The sequence below is a fragment of the Callithrix jacchus genome, chromosome 13 (genome assembly GCF_049354715.1).
Source record: "Callithrix jacchus isolate 240 chromosome 13, calJac240_pri, whole genome shotgun sequence".
In the NCBI taxonomy this organism is placed as follows: Eukaryota; Metazoa; Chordata; class Mammalia; order Primates; family Cebidae; genus Callithrix; species Callithrix jacchus.
In genome coordinates, this window is record NC_133514.1 from 121,679,708 (window position 1) to 121,702,500 (window position 22,793).

The following is a 22,793-nucleotide window of genomic DNA, read 5'->3' on the forward strand; positions in this document are numbered from 1 at the left end:
ATGGGAGATGACGGGAGATGGGAGATGACGGGAGATGATGGGAGATGGGAGATGATGGGAGGTGGGAGATGATGGGAGGTGGGAGATGATGGGAGATGATGGGAGACGGGAGATGATGGGAGATGGGAGCTGATGGGGGATGATGGGAGATGGGAGATGATGGGAGATGGGAGATGATGGGAGATGGGAGGTGGGAGATGATGGGAGATGATGGGAGACGGGAGATGACGGGAGATGGGAGATGATGGGAGACGGGAGATGATGGGAGGTGGGAGATGATGGGAGATGGGAGATGATGGGAGGTGGGAGATGATGGGAGGTGGGAGATGATGGGAGATGATGGGAGATGATGGGAGACGGGAGATGATGGGAGATGGGAGCTGATGGGGGATGATGGGAGATGGGAGATGATGGGAGATGGGAGATGATGGGAGATGGGAGGTGGGAGATGATGGGAGATGATGGGAGACGGGAGATGACGGGAGATGGGAGATGATGGGAGACGGGAGATGATGGGAGGTGGGAGATGATGGGAGATGATGGGAGATGGGAGATGATGGGAGACGGGAGATGATGGGAGGTGGGAGATGATGGGAGATGGGAGTTCATGGGAGATCATGGGAGATGGGAGATGATGGGAGATGGGAAATGATGGAAGATGATGGGAGATGGGAGATGATGGGAGATGGGAAATGATGGAAGATGGGAGCTCATGGGAGCTCATGGGAGATCATGGGAGATGGGAGATGATGGGAGATGGGAAATGATGGGAGATGATGGGAGATGGGAGATGATGGGAGATGATGGGAGATGGGAGATGACGGGAGATGGGAGATGATGGGAGACGGGACATGATGGGAGATGGGAGATGATGGGAGATGGGAGATGATGGGAGGTGGGAGATGATGGGAGATGGGAGGTGGGAGATGATGGGAGATGGGAGATGACGGGAGATGGGAGATGATGGGAGATGATGGGAGACGGGAGATGATGGGAGATGGGAGATGATGGGAGATGGGAGATGATGGGAGGTGGGAGATGATGGGAGATGGGAGATGATGGGGGATGATGGGAGATGAGGGAGATGGAAGATGATGGGAGATGATGGGGGATGGGAGATGATGGTAGATGATGGGAGATGATGGGGGATGATGGAAGATGGGAGATGAGGGAGATGGAAGATGATAGGAGATGATGGGAGATGGGAGATGATGGGGGATGATGGGAGATGATGGGAGATGGGAGATGATGGGAGGTGGGAGATGATGGGAGACGGGAGATGATGGGAGATGGGAGATGATGGGAGACGGGAGATGATGGGAGACGAGAGATGATAGGAGACGGGAGATGATGGGAGACGGGAGATGATGGGAGATGGGAGATGGTGGGAGATGGTAGGAGATGGGAGATTCTGGGCGATGATGGGGGATGATGGGAGATGGGAGATGATGGGAGATGAGATGAGAGAGATGATGGGAGATGATGGGAGATGGGAGATGATGGGAGATAAGATGAGGGAGATGATGGGAGATGGGAGATAATGGGGGATAATGGGAGATGATGGGAGATGGGAGATGACGGGGGATGTTGGGAGATGATGGGAGATGATGGGAGATGGGAGATGATGGGAGATGGGAGGTGGGAGATGATGGGAGATGGGAGATGACGGGAGATGGGAGATGATGGGAGACGGGAGATGATGGGAGATGGGAGATGATGGGAGACGGGAGATGATGGGAGACGAGAGATGATAGGAGACGGGAGATGATGGGAGACGGGAGATGATGGGAGATGGGAGATGGTGGGAGATGGTAGGAGATGGGAGATTCTGGGCGATGATGGGGGATGATGGGAGATGGGAGATGATGGGAGATGAGATGAGGGAGATGATGGGAGATGATGGGAGATGGGAGATGATGGGAGATAAGATGAGGGAGATGATGGGAGATGGGAGATAATGGGGGATAATGGGAGATGATGGGAGATGGGAGATGACGGGGGATGTTGGGAGATGATGGGAGATGATGGGAGATGGGAAATGATGGGAGATGACGGGAGATGGGAGATGACGGGAGATGGGAGATGATGGGAGATGGGAGATGATGGGAGATAAGATGAGGGAGATGATGGGAGATGGGAGATAATGGGGGATAATGGGAGATGATAGGAGATGATGGGAGATGGGAGATGACTGGGGACGTTGGGAGATGATGGGAGATGATGGGAGATGATGGGAGATGGGAGATGATGGGAGATGGGCCATGGGGAGATGTGAGGTGATGGGAGAGGATCTCTAGCTGGGCCTATCCTCCGTGGTGCTGTGGTTGCATCCTGCTCAGCAGCCACCTACCCAGTTTCGTTGTGGGCTTGGAATCTGCCCTTGGTCCCTGCTGCAGTGGGGCGGGAGGAGCCCTGGCATCCTGCCTTCTTCCTGTCTTTCCTGTGGGTCTGCAGGGCTCTGGGTGCCTGTGGGGGTTGTGGGACCCAGCAGTTTCTTTCTGTGGCAGCTGTGACGCTCTGTGGTGGGGAGCTGTGGGGCCACAGTCAGGCTCTCAACGGCCACCCAACCATGGACACGGTTGAGGCCACTTGCCCATGGCTGCCCAGTCATAATAGAACTGGACTCTGTGCGTGATGGGCAGACCCTAAAGCCTGCACCCCAGACTCCACCCATGCCAGGTCCCCGACTCCTAGGAGACCTGGTGAGCCTACCCTCTCTGAGGGTGTCATGGAGCCCTTCTGCCTAGACTGGCCTTCACTCCCCTCAACAGGATGTGGAGCCTTCCAGGGTTAGAGTCCCACTGAAGGGCTTCATGCACCCGTGGTACACCTGCAGCTGCCCCTCCCTGAGAAGGCACAGCTTCTGCCGGCCTCTGTGGGTGAGGGGCTCGGAGTGAAGAAGATGTCGCCTCCTGATGGCACGTGTGCCCCAGTCTTGGCTAATTTGCCCCTTGTTGAGCTGCCTCAGTAGCGTCGGCAGCACACAGCCTTCTGCCCGCGTTGTTGAGTTTGTTTCTGCCATCGGGAGTTCATAGCGACACTTGGAGGACAGGGTTTCAGTACTGGTTTCTGATGGGAAGGGTGGGTGTGAGGGCTCGAGGGGCCTGGGGAGGCTGAGCGCACCTGTGCATGTTCCCCGTGCGTGTGGAAGGCCGGAGCGTGTTTTCCCTGGTCCTCAGTCTGTTCCCGCCTGTGTGCAAGGCTGGGGCGTCTTCTCCCTGGTCCTCACTGTGTTCCCTGCTCGTGTGGAAGGACGGGATGTCGTCTCCTTGGTCCTTCTCAGGGTTTTCCTGGTGTGTGTGGAAGGCTTGGGTGGCTTCTCCCTGGTCCTCAGAGTGTTCCCTGTGTGTGTAGAAGACCGGGGCACCTCCCTGGTCCTCAGTGTGTTCCCCACTTGTGTGGAAGGCCGGGGCGTCTTTTTCCCGGTCCTCAGCACGTTCCCCACATGTGTGGAAGGCCGAGGCGTCTTCTCCCCGATCCTCGGCGTGTCCCCCGCTTGTGTGGAAGGCCGGGCGTCTTCTCCTCGGTCCTCGGTGTGTCCTCTGCTTGTGTGGAAGGCCGGGTATCTTCTCCCTGGTCCTCGGCGTGTTCCCCGCTTGTGTGGAAGGCCGGGGAATCTTCTCCCTGGTCCTCGGCATGTTCCCTGTGTGTGCGGAAGGCCGGGAGTCTTCTCCCTGGTCCTCGGCGTGTTCCCCGCTTGTGTGGAAGGCCGGGGTGTCTTCTCCCTGGTCCTCAGCGTGTTCCCCATGTGTGCGGAAGGCCGGGAGTCTTCTCCCTGGTCCTCGGCGTTTCCCCCGCTTGTGTGGAAGGCCAGGCGTCTTCTCCCCGGTCCTTGGTGTGTCCCCTGCTTGTGTGGAAGGCTGGGCGTCTTCTCCCCGGTCTTCGGCATGTTCCCCGCTTGTGTGGAAGGCCAGGGAGTCTTCTCCCCGGTCCTCGGCGTGTTTCCCGCTTGTGTGGAAGGCCGGGGCGTCTTCTCCCTGGTCCTCAGCGTGTTCCCTGTGTGTGCGGAAGACCGGGAGTCTTCTCCCTGGTCCTCGGCGTGTTCCCCGCTTGTGTGGAAGGCCGGGGCGTCTTTTCCCTGGTCCTCAGCGTGTTCCCCGTGTGTGCGGAAGGCCGGGAGTCTTCTTCCTGGTCCTCGGCGTGTTCCCCGTGTGTGCGGAAGGCCGGGGCGTCTTCTCCCTGGTCCTCGGCGTGTTCCCCGTGTGTGCGGAAGGCCGGGGCGTCTTCTCCCTGGTCCTCGGCGTGTTCCCCGTGTGTGCGGAAGGCTGGGAGTCTTCTCCCTGGTCCTCGACGTGTTCCCCACTTGTGTGGAAGGCCGGGGCATCTTCTCCCTCGTCCTCAGCGTGTTCTCCATGTGTGCGGAAGGCTGGGAGTCTTCTCCCTGGTCCTTCTCAGTGTGACACTGTCGGCGTCTGTTCTTAGCCATGAGGAGGAGAACGTGCTCTGTTCCTGGAAAGGATAAAACAGTTGTGGCTTTGTGGCTTTGCCCTCAGATTTTTTTTTTTTTTTTTTTTTTTTTTGAGACAGGGTCTTGCTCTGTTGTCCAGGCTGGAGTGCAGTGGCGCCGTTAACAGCTCACTGCAGCCTCGACCTCCCGGGCTCAGGGGATCCTCCCACCTCAGTCCGCCGAGCAGCTGGGACCACAGGTGTGCGGCACCACCCTGGCTACTTTTTTATGTTCTGTAGACAGGGTCTTGCTGTGCGGTCCAGGGCTGGTATAGGACTCCTGACCTCAAGCAGCCCTCCCGCCTTGGCCTCTCAAAGTGCTGGGATTGCAGGCATGAGCCACATGTTTCAAGTCAGATCGTTGAGATCCGAAATGTTGGCCCATCTCACCAAAGGCCCTTGGAGGGGTCAGCACCTGCCTGGGGGCTCAGATGTCTCCATGGAAACAGCGTGGGGGTGGCAGGGAGCTAGAAGCCTTCATAAGTTCCCAATTTTGAGATTTCCTAGGCTGTGGAGGGCCCAGCTGGTCCGGATGAGCACGGATGACCACAGACAAAACAGGATTTGCTCCTGTGCAGATGCTGGCTCCTGAGCAGTGAAGGTGGGCCTGGGGCGGGCAGTCCTGCAGCTGGGCGGCCGAGGGTCCTTCCTGCCTTGGGACTGAAACTGAGTCGGGAGTTGGAAGACAGTTACTCACATTTAAAACTAGACTCTTAGGTGCAAATTAACACCTCTTGGATTCTTGAGCAAAATGTTCTCTGCATTTGGATGGACTTTTCTTTTGAGTGCTTCTGAAATGTCTCTGGAAGCTGGGTTAGACACACAGGGCTTTAGGTAGAGGCAGTACTCATGAAGGCCGCACCGGACACCGTGCACACCCCCGACGTTTCCCACCTGAGACCGTGTGGCCTGCACGCTGCCCTCCGTTGGCGGTGAGCCGGTAGCAGGTGTTTCCAGGCGAGCCCACCGCAGAGAGGAGCGGGGCTGCCGGGACGCTGGCTTCGCCCTGCATGGACTCACGGAGCAGGAACCCCCCGAAACCCACTTGCACGCAGCTCGATTCTGCTCCGCAGGGGCAGGGTTCTAGTTTATGGAAGGAGCATTTTCTCACTGGGAACATGGAGCCACCTGCGTTTGTATGCTGGAAGCCGTGATGTGTGTCAGGAACGTGGTCCCGACATTGGTGTGTGGAACCGCTATTGTGCCTTTGCCCGCTCTGACCCAGTCACGGCAGTTCTGTGGCTTGTGGGGCACCCCAGCTCCTCTCCCTCTGCACAGGCTGCTGTTCCCAGAACTTGAGGGTTCCCTGACCCCAGGATGACGCGTGGCACAGACCTGGCTGCCTCCCACGGGCAGACACGCCGAGTGTGTTTCCAGAGACGGGCTGTCATGGGGCAGTAGTGCCTGGATACTTTCACTCGGAGCCCTGGCTATGAGGGGCCATGTGGGGTGAGGGCTGTCCGGGGGCCTGGGGGGAGTGAAGAGCAGGGATCAGCCTCTTTATGTGGATGACGAAACTGAGGCGCATGGAAACTGGTAGGCACTGAGGGAAGGGTAAGAAGCGGCTGGCCTCCAGGTTTTTGTTCTGGACAGGTGCGGTGCGGGTGTGGGACTGCTTTGGGCTCTGAGGTCCACGGCAGCCTCCAGGTGTCAGCTGCAAGAGGAGTCCCGTCCACAGGCCGCCCTGCAGACACAGAGACTGAGGGAGAGCCGTGAAGCAGCTCCGTTGTCACTGGGCTAAAGCAGCAGCTCTTGGCACTGCTGCCACTGCGGACTGTATCCCCATGGTGACGTCCCAGCTGAGCGTGGAGCTGGAGGCTTGGGCGCCTCTTGGTGCTGGGTCTCCTCCAGCCCTGAGGATCAGGGATGCCCATAGCCCCGGGCGTCAGAACCTGAGTATCCTCTGTTTTGGCGACATCCACAACATTGGTCCTTGGAGAGGGACACATCCCCACTTTGAAAAGTCCCTGTAGGTGGTTTAGGAAGCCTCTGTATTTACTGTAGCTCCAAGTATTCCCCGTGAATCACCTAAGCTGCCATTCAGTGAACATCCAGAACATGGTCAGCTGTTACCTGCTGGAAACAGAGTCGGTCCATGGCTTCCTCGTGCCCCACCCACTCAGCTTGTGCAATAAGACACTCCTGGTTTTGGTTTTTGCTTTATAAGCCATCCATGGCGAGTGTGATCTGAGGCTGCTCTCTGCCAAAGCTTCATCTGAGTCATGACCAATGTGTCCTGAACCTGGAGGCGTCTGAGAAAGTGTCTGGGGCCTGGGAACGGCCTGTGTGTGCAGGGACTGGATCTGCCCCCTTGTGAACTGGGATGAGTGGGTGGTGGGGGCGGGGCAGGGGCAATTCCCCTTCCCCCACCACACTGTTGCTCTCCAGCCCCAGAGAGAAGCCGAGAAGACTTCAGCAGCTACTGTCCCAGAGGGCAGGGGAGTGAGGGAGAGGGAGGGTGTATAGCATGGGACCTGCTGCCCAGGGGCACTGGGATCCCACAGCGTGGCCCCGTTCCCACTGCCCAGGGGTGCTGGGACCCCACAGTGTGGCCCCGTTCCCACTGCCCAGGGGTGCTGGGACCCCACAGTGTGATCCCGTTCCCACTGCCCAGGGGCGCTGGGACCCCACAGTGTGGCCCCGTTCCCACTGCCCAGGGGCGCTGGGACCCCACAGTGCACCCAGTTCCCACTGCCCAGGGGTGCTGGGACCCCACAGTGTAGTGCCACGTTCCCACTTCCCAGAGGCTCTGGGACCCCACAGTGCACCCAGTTCCCACTGCCGAGGGGCTCTGGGACCCCACAGTGTAGCCCCGTTCCCACTGCCCAGGGGCGCTGGGACCCCATGGTGCTTCCCTATTTCCACTGAGCCTGGGTTCCCAATGAGCTCCTGCTTCCTGAGCATCCCTCCTGCCTTGAGCTGCAGGGAACATTTCAGAGCCCTGGAAGGTGCTTTCTCCGGTCTGCATAGTTTTTCTGGGAGGGAGGGAGGCTGACCGTCGGGGGCTTTGTGGAAAGCTGCTCTGATCCATGTGTAAACATTCGGGAGGCCCCCCACATGGAGCTGGGTGAGGGCTGGGTCTGCCTCGGGGGCAGGAGCTCAGCATCCCAGGGCAGTGCAGGGCGGATAGAGGGGTGAGGACAATGGGGGAGCTGCCAGGCCTGGGATCAGGGGGCCTGTGTCCAAAGCCTTCATGAGGCTCTCCAGACAGTGGTGGGCTAGGGGGCGGGGCACGTAAAGAGGGGATGACTCTGATGTTCCGAAGGACTGGAAAGACCTGCGCCCTGGCTGTGCCCCGGTCCCATGGGGTGGAGCCTCAGGACGCCGTCAGTTCTTATAAAGCCCCAAGTTTGTCCTTAAAACAAAACTTCTGCACCCTGGCCTCTCAGCCGAGCTCCTGCGCACTCCGGGCTGTGGTTTTGGCTTTGGTTTGAGTTCCTGGGCTGGGTGTCCCTGGCTGGCGGGGCTGCAGCCGTGGCACTCGTCTAGGACTGAGCCTGCACAGCCTCTCCCCAAAGGCAGCGTCCTGGGGCCCCCCCGCCACAGGCAGACCCCGGAGCCATTTGCCCAGCCTGGGACCAGGGACACACCAGGACAGACAGGGACTGCGGGTGGGCCGTGGCCACCGGTGCCTGCACTGCTGTCCTGGTGGCACCCATGGCTGGAGGGGCTGCCCTGCATCCTGAGCATCACCCCGGGGGGCAGGAGGACAGGGTTGGGTTTCCCTGTCTTTCTGGTCCCACCCTGGTCCCAATCACCTGCTTCTCATCTGCCCATGTCTCTGCAAAATCATCTTTTCTGCCAGCTCGTGAGGCCCAGGGCTGCCTCTGGCCGCCTTCCTCCCGGGCACAGAGCCTGCGTCCCACGTGGAGAGGAGGCCCCGCCCACGGCCTCAGAACTCGATAGCTTTGGCTTCAGGGAGGGGTGCGTGGGAGCTAGGGAGCGGGCCCACTGTCCAGGAGTGTGGCTGCCGGGGCTTCTGGGTGACCCCCCAGGTGGGACAGCAGTGGCCCCAGGCCTCTTCCCGACTCCTGAGATCCCGAGATTGTCTGAGCCCCCTCGCCCCGGCCTGCCTGGCAGGATTTTGTGAAAGGCCTTGTCTTGGAGCATGGAAGAAAACCACGTGGTCTGTGGGGTCATCCCTGGGGCAGGGTGTGGGAGGGCGGAGGCTGCGTCCCGCAGCCAGGCCCAGCCAGGGGTCAGGAGTCATGTCGGGGGTGACGCACAGACGCCGCCGCGCTGCTGTCTCTGAGAAACGGGTGTGTGAGGGCCCACCTGGGCTCTGCAGGCCGGACTCTGGGCCGCTCTCCAGGAAGGCCAACCTCGCCTGGGTGGGCAGAGCTTTCTCAGGCCCGAGTTCTGCCGGCACAGGTCAGGGGCGAGGCTGGCCTCCACGGGGCTGCTGACCGCTGGCCGCTGGGTGGTCCTGGGCAGCTCCAGACACACGAGCCCGAAGACCCAGAAGCTGCCTCACTTCAGGGAAATACACTCACCGTCTCTCTCTCTCTGCCTCCTGCTCTCTGTCTCTTTCTGTGTCTTTCTCTGTCTCTCTGCCTCTATGTCTCTATCTCTGTCTCTCTCTGTCTCACTCTGTCTCTATATCTGACTCTCTGTCTCTCTTAGTCTCTGATTCTCTCTATCTCAGTCTGTCTCTCTATCTCTGTCTCTGTCTTGCTCGGTTTCTCTCTCTGTGTCTCCTGTCTCTCTATCTCATTCTGTCTGTTTCTTTCTGTCTCTGGCTGATTCTCTCTGTCTCTCTCAGTCTCTGTCTCTTTCTCTTTGTCTCTTTCTCTCTCTGTCTCTCTGTTTCTCTCTGTGTCTCTGTCTCTCTGTCTCTGTCTCTGATTCTCTCTTTCTGTCTCTTTCTCTTTGTCTCTGTCTCTCGCTCTCTCTATCTCTCTGTCTCTGTACCTCTGTCTCTGACTCTGTCTCAGTCTCTGATTCTGTGTCTCTTTCTCTCTCTCTCTCTCTCTCCGTCTCTGTCTTTCACTGTTTCTCTCTCTGTGTCTCTTTCTGTCTCTCTGTCTCTCTCTCTCTTTCTGTCTCTCTGTCTCTGTCTGTCTGTCTCTCTCTCACTCTCCCTTAATTAAGTGGAAAAAACCCCAAACAACCAAATGGCCATAAGGCCTGTGGCTGCCGGCCGACAGGAGACTGTGAGGTGACCCTGAACCCTTTGCTGACCCGGAGCTGCCCCTGAGTCTCTTGGGCGGACTTGGCCCTGCCGAGCTCAGAGTCTGTCACTTCCTGTGTCTTGAAGCTGCAGGAATCACGAGCAGCCTTCACAGTTTTCGCCTAAACAATGAGCGCGTACAGGCTTAACCCTCGGAAAATCAGAATTAAAGGGTTTTACCCAAAACACTTAAAGAAAAGAGCCGCGTCAGCTCTGGGCTTCTGCCGCCGAGGGCGTGATTCTGGGTTTCTCATAGTTCCCGGCAGGGCGGGGGCGGCTCAGGAGAGTTTTCAGGGGACGTGGCCTTTCTCAGGGGGAGGGACCCGCCGGGCCTCAGGCTCAGCTCGCGGCGGGGGATGTGCAGGGCAGAGGCCAAGACTCAAGACCGAGAGCAGAGTTTCTCCGTTTTTCTGGTAAATACAGAGAGCAGTAAAGGACCCTGCGGGAATCCCAGCGCTCTGGGAGGCCGAGGCACCAGATCACTGGAGCCAGGAGTGTGAGCCCGGCCTGGGCAACACGGCCAGACCCCATCTCTACAAAAAATGTAACAATTAGCCAGGCGGGGTGTGCGCCTGCAGTCCCAGCTGCTCGGGAGTTTGAGGCAGGAAAACCATCCTGCGAGTTAGGATAGGACAGCAGTCCTTTCAGGATGTTTACTCTTGAAAATGTTTTTCCCTTTTACTTTTTATCGCCGGACATTTTAAGCACACGCAGAATTAGAATCTGACATTGGGGCCCCCATGCCATCCACGACTCCCCGAATCGTGAGCTTACGGGCGGCTTGTCTCCCCCACAAACCCACCCTCACCCCATGAGTCCCAGGCAAATCCCAGGGGTCGTGGAGTTTTAGCTACAGACATCTTACTGTGTCTCTCTCCAAGATGGGAGCTCATTTTTAGAAAGTGATTCCAAGATCGTGACCATCACTCTCCCCACAGACATGTGAATGTCATTGTCAACATATAATAAAAAATAGAAAGGAGTTACAGTACCGTTATCACAGCTAATAATTAATTTAAAATAACCCCTTAATGTCACCAAGGCAGTTTGGATTCCCCGGCCTGTCATCATCTTGGCAGCTGCTGGCGTTGGGCGCTGGGCAGGTCCAGGCACCACATCTTCTCCTGGCAGAGGAAGGTTCCCCGCTGCCCGTCAAGCTTCACCGCCCACCCTCCTGGTGCCCTGAGGGTCTCTCTTTCTCTCGACTTTCCTGTGTTTTCCTCAGCTCGGCACCGCTCGGGGGTGGCTTGGGTCCTGGCTGTGTTTTGGCTGCGTGGTGTGTGCATGACTCTGTGGTATTTGTGGTCGCTGATAAGATCAGTTTCACGATGATGTTTAGCTTTAAATCACAAGGCCGTGGTCTGCAGGAATCTATGAGGTCTGTGGGGTCCGTGGGGTTTGTGGGCTCTGTGGGGTCTGTGGGCTCTGTGGAGTCTGTGGGCTCTGTGGGCTCTGTGGGGTCCGTGGGCTCTGTGGAGTCTGTGGGCTCTGTGGGGTCCGTGGGGCAGGACGGAGGCAGATACCTGCGAGATGGCCCCGCCTCACGATGCACCCAAGGCTTGGCTGTGGGGCGGAAGGAGTAAGGAGCTTTTCGACCTCGGGGGCAGAGAGTGAGTGGTGAATCCTGTCAGCTTAACCTTGGCTTTGAACTCAGGTAGACTTCGGCTGTGTCCTGCATTTCTTGCTGGGCTAAGCGACCGACACTTCTGGGGTTCCTGGGCCTCCCGTCATAGCAGGAGTGTGGACGGCAGAGTGCACGTTTCTCTCTGGAGGTGGCGGCCGGCTAGCACCTCCAAGCGCCTGGTGGAGGTCATGGGTACGTCCAATGGGGCGATGAGGCCACGAGGGTCATCGAGCATTCAGCAGAGCCCAGTGCAGAGGGGTGCTTCTGTGCGACTCTTGCTGAAATGTGTGCAGCTCTTCACGGCTGGACCCTGCAGTGAGCCTGACCCAGTGACACTGGAACAGCAGTCACCCCCATGATGACCTTTGGGGGCCCAGCGCCACGGGCCAGGAGCCTGGGGTACTTGTATTCTTTGACTCAGCATCCCAGCACAGAGGAGGGCATCTCTGGCGTGAGCTGTGGGCTAAAAAAGTTCATCATGCCCTTCCTAGGTGAGGGAGACACAGGTTCAGGGGCAGGAACGGCTCCTCCTCCCCTGGAAAGGAGCGTGTGGCCAGCTCCTCCTCCCCTGGAAAGGAGCGTGTGGCCGGCTCCTCCTGTGGAAAGGAGTGTGTGGCCGGCTCCTCCTCGCCTGGAAAGGAGCATGTGGCTGCCTCCTCCTGTGGAAAGGAGCTTGTGGCCAGCTCAGAGTGTGTGGCTGGCTCCTCCCGTGGAAAGCTCCTCGGGCCACAGGGGCCACACGACGTACTCCCCATGACAACCCATGCCACATCGGCCCTAGTGTGAGACAGCAGAACCCAAGCCACACTGTTGGGGGGACCTGTGTCAGGACTCTCAGGGCCTGGCAGGTGTTTTCTGGTCTGGCCTGCGGGCTCAGGCTTGGCAGCTCTGGCCCCCGCCAAGTGTCCACCCAAGGCCTCAGTGGGACCACTGTGCTTGGACCCCCAGAAGGGCGGCAAACACAGGAGTCCAGGAGGGCAGGGCTGGCAACCTTGTGCCTGCATTGCTGTGGTGGGAAGGCCCGGCCCTCGTGACTTGGCTGCAGCCTCTCTGGGTGACAGCGGGTGTGGAGGCTGCATCTGGCTGCGGGACAAGCATTTTTAGACTTTATTCTGCAACCATTGCAGATTTGCAGGAAGCTGCGGGGAGGCAGTGCCTCACCCGGCCCCAGGGCTGGCCCTCACCTCAGGCAGCTGCCATGCCCGGGCCCCGGATCCCCAGAAGGCGGACTCTCCCGGCCGCCTTGCGTTCTGCCTGGCATCTTCTTAAGTCTCCCACGGCTCGTCAGGAGCCTGCGGGAGCTCAGGATCAACAGGTGCTGGGTCTGAAGCCTGCCCGGCTTGGGGAATGGTGGGGGCTTCTGGAGGCAGCCGAGGTGGAAGCTGTGGCCACGTGAGCCGGGCTCCGGGCGCAGCTGCGGCTGTGGAGGAGGCGCACCCTGGGTTCTGGCGTCCTGGTGGGGGTGCCCGGGGCTGCAGACCTCCGTATCCCCACGTGCACGGCGTCTTCATGCTGCGATGTCTTCCTTCACGTGAAGTTTTCGAGACCCACGTCCTGTTGTCTGTGAGCATAGGTATCACTTTGTGAGGGACCGTACGGAATAGACCCAGGGAAGGGGGACTAGTATTTGCCAAATTTGCCAGCCTGTGCGACAGATGGCTGGCCTCTGTGCAGGGGTGGCCTCGGCCCGTGGCAGGTGCAAGGTCAGCCTGGCTCTGTGACATCTTTAGTGAGAAACAGGAGATCCATCAAGGGGACACCAGAGGTCCAGACAGTTCCAGAAACGTTTCCACTGGTGGTTCAGAGTGCTTGTTTTTATCATTCGTACATAGTGTTTTGTTTTCCGGCTTGCACTTGTGTTTTTAAGTGTCGTAGAAAGATGCAGACAGAAGACTGCCTCAATGCGTCCCCCTGGCAAAGGCCATGAGCATGCCAGGTCTCGGGGCGGTGAGTGGGTCAGCGGCGGCATCTGTGGCACCTCCAGAGAGCGATGGGGCGATGCTCACACCTCTGCCCGTTGTGTCTGCTCAGGACCTGGCCTGAGATGTGGCCGGGAGTTGGTTCTGTGGATGTTCACGTCGCTGGCGTTTGTAAAGTGAAGGAGGGGACAGCCCAGAGTCGGGAATCGGAGTGGGGATGGCTGCTGTGGTGAGGTGGTTTCTGAATAAGCTCAAATGCTTGAAATGTGATCTTTCTTTCATAAAAAGGCCAGGCATGGTGGTCCGTGCCTGTAACCCCAGCCCTTTGGGAGGCTGAGGCGGGATGATCCTTGAACCCAGGAGGTGGAGAATGCAGTGGGCTGCCCTCCAGCCTCAGGGGCAGAGCGAGAAAAGAAAAAGGAAGTACCACCTTATGTGTCTCATTTTGCTAAGATGCATCCTTTTTGTAAAACTGCTTATAGAAATACACCCAGTGGGCTGGGCACGGTGGCTCATGCCTGTAATCCCAGCACTTTGGGAGGCCAGGTCAGAAGGATCACTTGAGGCCAGGAGTTCGAGACCATCCTGGCCAACATGGTGAAACCACATCTCTACTGAAAATACAAAAAATTGCTGGGCATGGTTGTGGTCCCCCATAGTCCCAGCTACTCGGGAGGCTGAGGCAGGAGAATCACTTGAACTTGGGAGGTGGAGGCTGCAGTGAGCCAGGGTCACTCCACTTCACCCCAGCCTGGGCCACAGAGCGAGATTCCATCTCATAAAAGAAGGAAAGAAAAAAAGAGAAAAAGAGAAAGAGAAAAGAAAGGGAAGACAGGAAGAACGGAAGGAGGGAAGGAAGGAAGGAAGGAGGAAGAGAGGAAAGAAGAAAGAAGGAGCGAGAGAGGGAGGGAGGGAGGAGTGAAGGAAGGAAGAGGGAAGGAGGGAGGAAGGAGAGAAGGAAGAGGGAGGGAGGAAGGAAGGAGGGAAGGAAGAAGGAGGGAGGAAGGAGGGAAGGAAGAGGGAGAGAGGGAAGAAGGAGGGAAGGAGGGAAGGAAGAGGGATGGAGGAAGTAGGGAAGGAAGAGGGAGGGAGGAAGGAGGGAAGGAAGAGGGAGGGAGGGAGGAAGGAGGGAAGGAAGACGGAGGGAGGGAGGAAGGAGGGAGGGAGGAAGGAGGGAGGGAGGAAGGAGGGAAGGAAGAGGGAGGGAGGGAGGAAGGAGGGAAGGAAGATGGAGGGAGGGAGGAAGGAGGGAAGGAAGAGGGAGGGAGGGAGGAAGGAGGGAAGGAAGAGGGAGGGAGGGAGGAAGGAGGGAAGGAAGAGGGAGGGAGGGAGGAAGGAGGGAAGGAAGAGGGAGGGAGGGAGGAAGGAGGGAAGGAAGAGGGAAGGAGGGAGGGAGGAAGGAGGGAAGGAGACACCCAGTGAGTCTGTGAGTGTTGGCCACTGTGCAGGCTGAATGGATGTTGTATGCAAATTTCACTCGAGTTTTTTATTTTTTATTTTTTTGATTGCATTGAGTGTTGATCTTTAAAAAAGTTGACTCAAGTTGAAGATGAGTTAGAAGTTACTGGAATTATTATCAGTTCTGAGCTCAGGGCTCCAGCAAGCGAGTTGCAGCTCCAGGGACTGTGGCTGGTCAGAGACCCCCAACAGCAGCACAGCTGCCCACGGCCGCCCCAAGAAGGAAGCCCGTGGGGCGGGGCGGGGCAGGGGCAGCAGCATCTGTCTCCCCAGCGCAGGCCCTTCCCCCGTCCGTTTGGGCACTTTTTTTCTGAACCAGAGACACAAATTTGTAGAGCTGCCAAATTCATGCTGAAAATTTCTAACTAAAACCAATCTACGTAATGGGCTGGGTTATGATGCTCATTCTATAAACCGCTCCTGCTTTAAGCTGTGCACACACCGTGTTGTAAATCCGCAGACAACTCCAGAGCCGGTGCGGGGGTCAGCGGCGGACTTCACGTGTGAGGGTTCCCGTGAGGTCGTGAGAGCATTTTTTTCACTGCGCCTGTTCTGTGTTTAGATGTGTTTAGATTCACAAACACTGAGCGCTGTGGGGCAGTCAGCGGCCTTGCTCGGTGCAGCTGCGCACTGTGCCGACGTGTACCGTGCCCGGCAGCCGTGGGCCGCGCCGCGTGGCTGGGGTGTGCCCTGGCCACCCCGCTGGTTCCCACAAGTTCTCATGACGATGAAACGGCCTAAGGACGCGCTTCCCAGACCGTGTTCCCATCAGAAAGTGACGCCTGGCTGCACTTACCTAGTTACTCTACGTGACAGTCAAGCGAAAACTGCGTAGACGGCTTCATCTTTAGGAAACGCATCTGCCTCTAGCCAAACGCGGGGGGACTTTTCCTCCTTTCTTCTTCCCTCCTTCTCTCTCTCTCACTCTTTCTCGCTCTTAAGTTTCCTGGGAATCCAGTGAGCTCATTTTTTTCCACTGTGAATTTTGTTTTTTATTTGTTTCTTTTTCAATTCATAGCAGAAGACAGGTCTGGGGCACCTGAGCTGGGCACTGCCAGGCACCGTCCACGACTTTTTCTGGCACCTGGCTGTCGGGGAGTGCGGTGGCCCCTGCGAAGGGCTCTCTCGTTGCCGGGCCCTGCAGCCACCCCCTCCCTTCCCCAGAAGCGCGGTCGTCCAGTGCTGTGTGTGGAGAGGCCCTTCTCCAGAGGCTCTTGTCCTGCCCGTGTGGCGCAGGGCGCTCGATTCAGCCGCCTTCCTTCTGCCTGGCAGTGTTAGCTGATACCGGGCACCCACGCTGAGAACCTCACGTGGGACGCAGCTCGGATGCACCGCCCGCGAAGCCCCGTCTTGGCGATTCCTCCATCAGGAAAGCTGCTGTGGCTGCCAGGGTCCACCGGGTACCTCGGGGCCATAACAACAGAGGGAACGTGGGTGGTCAGCCTGCCGGGTGCGTCTTTGGATAAATCCATTTCTAAGTTTTCAAATTACCATGAAGCTTCCAGTGTCGCGAAATATGTAGTCTTGTTAAGGAACATTTTAGATTTTGTATTTTTTAAAATGATGTGTTTGGTTCCATTCAAGCCGCCTCCTGGGCTTCTTCTCTTGGAAGGAGTCTTTTATCCTACCCGCTTTTACTTTGTTTGTTTTGAGACGGAGCCTTGCCCGTGGCCCAGGCTGAAGCATGTGGCCACCTTGGCTCACTGCAACCTCAACCTCCCCCAGCAAGGTGATCCTCCCTGCTCAGCCTTCTGCATAGCTGGGACCACAGGGGTGCACCGCCATGTCCTGCTAGTTTTTTTGGTTTGTTTTGTAGAGATGGGGTCTCGCCATGTTGCCCAGGCTGGTGTCGAACTCCTGAACTCAAGTGATCAGTCCCTGTTGGCCTCCCAAAGTGCTGGGATTACAGGTGTGAGCTGCTGTGCCTGGCCTTGCTTCTGTTTTTGAAAAGTCACTTTGGGTTCATGGTGTGTCCTGAGGTGTGGGGACCTTCAGGGGGCAGGAGGCAGTTTCCTTGAACCGGCAGATGCCCCCCCGCTCTGAGCCTGCGTTGCACGGAACCTGCCCTTCCTTCCAAAAAGCCGCCCCGCGCGTCCCACGTCTCTGTGGCTTGTACTTAAAACTGGTGTTGAGTGACCGTGGGCAGCTCTAGGCAGTAATCTAGTGGAGGGCTGAGTGACCGGCCAGTGGGGCTGGTTCTGAAGACGTGGCATTTGCAGGCCCTGTGTGGACAATGGCCTCAGCAGCCCAGCCACCCATGGTGCTCAGGGTGAGCCTGTATGCTGAGGATGGTCAGTGGGTCCCGGACAGGCTCTGCCCATATGGCGGTGAGGACAGTCAGTGGCCTCAGCCAGGCTCTGCCCACGAGACAGTGAGGACGGTCAGTGGGCCCTGGGCAGGCTCTGCCCATATGGCGGTGAGGACGGTCAGTGGCCTCAGCCAGGCTCTGCCCACGAGACAGTGAGGACAGTCAGTGGGCCCTGGGCAGGCTCTGCCCACCAGACAGTGAGGACGGTCAGTGGGCCCTGGGCAGGCTCTGCTCACGTGGCGGTGAGGAGGCGCCCAGCCTCCTGAGCAGGGTGGAAGGTGGCTTCTGCATGGATGGTGCTGCACTGGGGCTTCCTGCAGGCCACCCCCTAGATGCAAGAACCCCTCGGGTGCACGGTGTGGCCCCGGGGAATGCTGAGTCAGTCCGCAGCAGCCTCCTACACAATGCCCTCAGGAACACTCTCCCGCCGAGGGCACGGGCAGAACCTTACCTTAGCCTTCCACCCCAAACACTCCTCTCTCCAAAGGATGGGGGCCGTGGGCTCCAGGGCAGACCCAGCACCTGCCACCCGCCAGGTCGTGCAGCTCCTGTCCCTCTGTGCAGAGTAATGGACAGGCTACCCAGGCCCTCACCGTCATGCCCCGCCTGCTGTGCTGCCCGCCCCCGACCCAGCCCTCCATGGACGCCCGGTTCCTCCTGCTGACCCTCAGTTGGGCCTTTTTGTTCGTCTTGCAGCAGTCATGGAATTTTGGGGCTGCCGACATTGCGCTCAGCACGTCTTCCAAACCCACCCATTTATGGAGAGCGCAGTTAGTCTCCTGCCTGGCAGCCGCTGCACAGCTAGCTCATGGCGAGGAGAGGTTGGAGCTTCCTGGTTCTTAGACTACAGCCCCTACCTCTTAGATGATTTTTAAAACGATTTTCAGTGAGTTCAAAACCTGTCTTGGTGGAGGGTTGAGCAGCTGATGGTAGAAGCTTGTCATGGAGGAAGAGGAGTACGTTAAGGCTGTGCTTGGAAAATGTTTCCAGAACAGGCGGGCGGTGACCTGACACAGGCTGACACAGGCTTGTCAGTCTCAGGTCGGGACCTGCTTTTGGGGTGAGGTGTCGGCCTGAGACAGTGCGGGGTGTCCCCACGGAGGTACCTGGGAGCTGACACCTGCTCTGTTCCCTTCCAGCCCGACCCTGCCTGCCCTGGACTGGCAGCTGCCGTCTCATTCCGGCCCGTACGAGCTCCGGATCGAGGTGCAGCCGAAGTCCCACCACCGCGCCCACTATGAGACGGAAGGCAGCCGCGGGGCCGTGAAGGCGTCAGCCGGAGGACACCCCGTTGTGCAGGTAGGCGCTGCGGCCGGACTCACAGGCCACTCGCTGCTTTTCTGGTTCAAAAGTAACTCTGGCACTGCAGCTAACTGTGCTTGCACCGTGGAGCGTCCCGGCCAGGCCAGCTGTGTGCTCCTTTGTGGTGGGTCCCGGGAGCTGCTCTCCGCCTCTGACCTGGAAGGGAGTGTGGCACGGCCCCTCCTCCGCCTTCGCATGCCCAGGCCCTCTCCCGTAAGCGGGTCCCGTGTCCGTGGTGCTGCCTGTGGTGTGGATGTTACATGGGGTTGACTCTCCCCTCTCCAAAGCCTCTGAACTTGGAGGCAGGGTTTCCCGCCAGCAGCACCAGCCTCACAGTGTGGGGAGGGTCGTCAGAAATGCAGGTTCTGTGGCCCACCCAGGCCTGCAGAATCGCATACTCTGGGCTTGGGGCTGGGGCTGGGGCCTGTTTTCAGCAGGGCCGCTCGGGGGCACCAGGGCCCAACTTGCTTCCTGAGGAGAAGAGAAGGAGGCGGCTTTCAGAGAGGGCCTGGGCTGGGCGACCCTGCAGCCTTGTCCCTGCCTGACTGCCCGGGCTCTGGTATGGCTTCTTGCCTTGTTCACACCTCGGGGGAAAGCCACGTGGAGTTAGGATGTCCGTCGGCTCCCTCCAGGGAGGTGAGCAGTGACCACGCCGGGGACACACAGCCGTGCCCCTGTGCATCCCAGTCATCGATGTGGACCCCGGGTGGCCATGGGTGTCGGTGTTTCCTTCCATCAACCTGTCACCTCATTAGCTCTAGACCCCAGGCCCCGGATCTGCTGCTTTGGCCACAGAGCGGGAAGTGAGGCCTGGCCCCAGATCCCAGGTTCCAGGGTTCCAGGGCTCCTGGCCGCACAGCAACACGGAGGACATTTTTCCAGCACACCCCAACAGCAAAACCTGGGCGCCCCAGCCCCATCGTTTAGGGAATGATGCAAGCTGGAAGGGGTGCTCAGCGGGGTGCCCCGTGTTTTTATTTCCTTCCATTTAGGTAAATAGTGGAGGGAAGGCGGCCACAGGGACAAATGGCTGTTTGCCAACGCAGCGGCCGGCACGTGGAATTAGCAGGCAGGGCGCTGGGCGAGCACTTTCGCCGGCACGCGCAGATGATGACGTGACGTTTGTGGCCTGTGTGCTTGATGCCAATTAGTACCTACCTCGTCGGCTGCTTGAAGCAGGGAAAAGCCGGAGACGCATCAGCGCCCAGCGGCCAGTTTGACATTTAAAGTCTCCGCCTCCCAGGTGGAAAAGGTGGGACAGTGCTGTGCTCGGTCACTGCAGGCGTCTGCCTCCCGTTCCTGCCTCGGTGTTCACTGACTGAAAGCCTGTTATTGCTCAATGGGAAGGAGATTAAAAGGGCCTGGAAATGAGGCTGAGAAGAAGGAGTGAAAATAAAGCAATAGAGGAAATAATGGCCCGGCCCCCCGTGTGCCATGAATTACGTTGGTGAAGGGCGCTCGCTGTGCTTGTGGGAGCAGGGCGGGCTGTATCGCCCCCTTCACCGTGTGCAGATGAGGGGCAGCCGCAGGAATTAAGGTTGTTATTTGGAGGATAAAGTGGGACTGTGAGCGTGGAGAGCAGTGAGGTTTGGTTTTGTTTGTTTGTTTGAGATGGAGCCTCGCTCTGTCGCCCAGGCTGGAGTGCAATGGCGCGATCTCGGCTCACCGCAGCCTCTGCCTCCTGGGTTCAAGCAATTCTCCCGCCTCAGTCTCCCGAGTAGCTGGGACTCCAGGCAGCCCTGACTTTCCGTGGATGTATTTTCACCCCTCTGTGAGTATCTCGTGCCGGTGACCCCGTGCCGCGAACACAGCTCAGCACCGGGCCCTCCTGCCCGTGTCTCCCGGAATCCCGTCTCCGGTTTTGCCGTCCGGGTGTCTTGGGCTTTAGGGTGCTGAATCTGTCAATACAGATGCGATCGAGAGGATCCAGGCGTTCAGGAGGACCCCAGAAACTCGAAACAGCGATTTTAAATGTCTAAAATGCACCCTCAACAATGACTCCAAATCAAACGGCCTGTGTGCACAGCAGCAGAACGGGAGGGGCTGGCCCTGTGTCCTTTCCACTGACGCGCAGGAGAAAACCGTCCCTGCATGGAAAACGTCAGGTCAGCATGTCTCATTTGTGAGAAATGAGTCACGTAACGAGCTTTCTGTTGCATCAGTGGCAGACTGAATTTCTGTCTATGCAAGTGCAGGGTAAACAGGTAAAGAGAGGGGTTTTTGGGGTTTGTTTCTCTTTCAATTGTTGGACCGCAAATGGGATGAAATCAGTTTGTGTGGAACTAGAAAACGAATGAAAACAGAAAGTTCTCAGCTGCCGTGGAAGCGCATAGCCACGGACGTGCCTCCGGCCTTTGGGTCATTTAGCACGTCCTTTCCTGCTTTTCAGAAGTGAGGCTGTTCACCTGGCCTGGGGCGCAGGGACGAGGCCGTGGGTGGTGGGCACCGCGGGCAGCGTCAGAGCCCCTGGGAGCCACGGCGGGAGTGTCCTGCGTTTGAGAAACGCTGTTCCCTTTATTGTGAGTCGCCTGTCCGCTACATCTCAAAAAGCTTGTCCAGAAAATGAAAGCCCAGCAGCGTGTCCTGTGGCACACACGCGCCCTGGCAGAGCCCAGGAGGGGGTGGCGGGGCCTGGGGGGTGGGTGCCAGCTCTTGCGGTCAGGAGCACGTCCTGTGCCTGTATCCCGCGTCCCCATCCCCACGTGTTTTGCAGCTGGGAAGAGAAGCGTAAGAGCAGGGGTGGCGCCTTCTCTCCAGGAAGCATCCGGAGCGTGGGCCCCGGGTTAGGAAAGACTGTTGCTCTTCCCTGTGGGCGCTGAGGTGCGGGAGGGACGGCTGGCGTCAGGCTCCTCCTGTCTAGGGCCTTTTCCTTCAGGGGGAAGGAGGCCACCCGGTCCTGCCAGTGCTGAGGGAGCCCTGCTGTCTGTGTGAATGTCATTCCTCCGCCGGGAAGAGACCAGCCCAGGCCACTGTCCACTGTCTCGTGGCCACATTCTTGTGATCACACCATTCGTACCCCGAGGCAGCATCGAAGGAACAGAGTCGTGGCTTAGACTGGAAGGGCGGGTCCCTGGAGCTGCCTGTGAGGGGGTCTGGGTGAGGATGGCCGGCAGCCCCTGGGGGACGTGGTCCCTGTGGAGTCTGGCAGGACCTCGGCCATGGTGGTGGCCGCAGCCCCTCTGTGGGGGTGGGTCTTTCGGGTTAGGACAGCCCAGCCTCTGGAGAGTGTGATGGGGACACTGCAGAGAGGGGTCCAGTGTGGGACTCCAGCACGTGGCTGACCAAGGCCCGTTTAGGACTCACGTGACCTCGGCAGAACAGCAACTCAGAGCCTCCCAGAGGTTCTGGCCGGGCAGGAATGACCAGCAGCCCACCCAGCCCTGGCTTCTGCCCATACAGCCCCCGGGTCACGGCCCTCCTGCCCCTGCTCTGGACCCTAGCTGCCGTTCTCAGTGGACTGGCCTGGACCTGCAATGCCAGGAGCTCTCCAGGCCGCTGTTTGCAGGGAAGGCTGAGGGGCGGCCACCTGCTCTCTGCTGTCTCCTCACCAGCATTTCTAGTGACACCTGAAAGGGACACACAGGACAGCTTTCCCCCAAATCCCAGCTCACACTGGGTGTCCTTGTTGGTGGCAGTCCGACAGCCTCCATCCTCCACCCTCCACACTGACCGCAGACTCTGCCTGTGTGTGAGGTCCTCTGCATGCAGCTCCTCACCCCGGAGGCCCTGTCCTGTGCTCAGTGAGGCTGGGACCGGAGTTCATGAGGGCTCTGGGGGCTGCTGGCTTTTCTTCTTGTGTCCCCACCTCGTTCCCACACAGCCTCCGTCCTCAGTCCTGCTCGCCTTCTGGGGACGCAGACATCAGCCATCAGGCTGGCTCTCGGAGGTTTTCCATTGGGATGGTCTGGATGAGGCGGGCCAGGGTTCCTCCCCTCTCTCTGGCCAGGGAGGGAGGAGAAACCCCCCGGACACAGCGCCGAGGCCTTCTTGTGCAGCCCACTGCGTTTCCAGGTGTGAAGGTGGAGGCTGGTCCTCTGCCCGTGTGTTCCCATCCGGGGACCGTGGCCCTGTCCGGGCAGGAGCTGAGGGTCACTTTCCTCCTGTTTTCGGTCGAGGTTCCTTCCTTTGCTCCTGCCCTCTTTGCCCGCTGTGTTCCTCACACTTGTCCCTGCGTCCTTGGCCTGCGTCCTGCACTCTCCCGGACGTGGCGGGAAGGGCCCAGGGCCCTGGGGAGATGTCTTTGCCATGCATCCTGGCCCTCGGCCCCGATCTCTGCAGCACCCTCCACCCCACGGGGGCACGTGGAGCTCTGTGGGATGTAGCCTGACCTCTGACCCAGGGTCAGAGAATATAGGTCCGTTTACCAAGTCACCAAAACAACTTTCCCGATAGCATCTTAGCCACCACACATGAGGCTGGTCTCATGTGAATAATTAATAGGTCACTGGAACGTGAAACAGGAGCCTGGGCCCATTCTGAAACAGCATTTCAGGTTTGCGGCTGGTGATATCATCAGTTAGGAGGGGGCAGCTGAGTCCCTGGTTTGGGACTTGGCCTCAGCTGCGC

At 58.7% G+C, this 22,793-nt stretch overlaps 1 protein-coding gene across 6 annotated transcripts in view; it reads left to right on the forward strand.

Annotated features, from left to right (window-relative positions):
- NFATC1 (nuclear factor of activated T cells 1) overlaps positions 1-22,793 on the forward strand; it is a 132,408-nt gene that overhangs the window by 20,476 nt on the left and 89,139 nt on the right. For all 6 annotated transcript variants that reach the window (XM_035271395.3, XM_017963563.5, XM_035271396.3 and 3 more), the window contains exon 3: positions 18,065-18,224. In XM_035271395.3, coding sequence (XP_035127286.3) covers positions 18,065-18,224 — 160 coding nt within the window. The remainder of the gene's footprint in view (positions 1-18,064; positions 18,225-22,793) is intronic.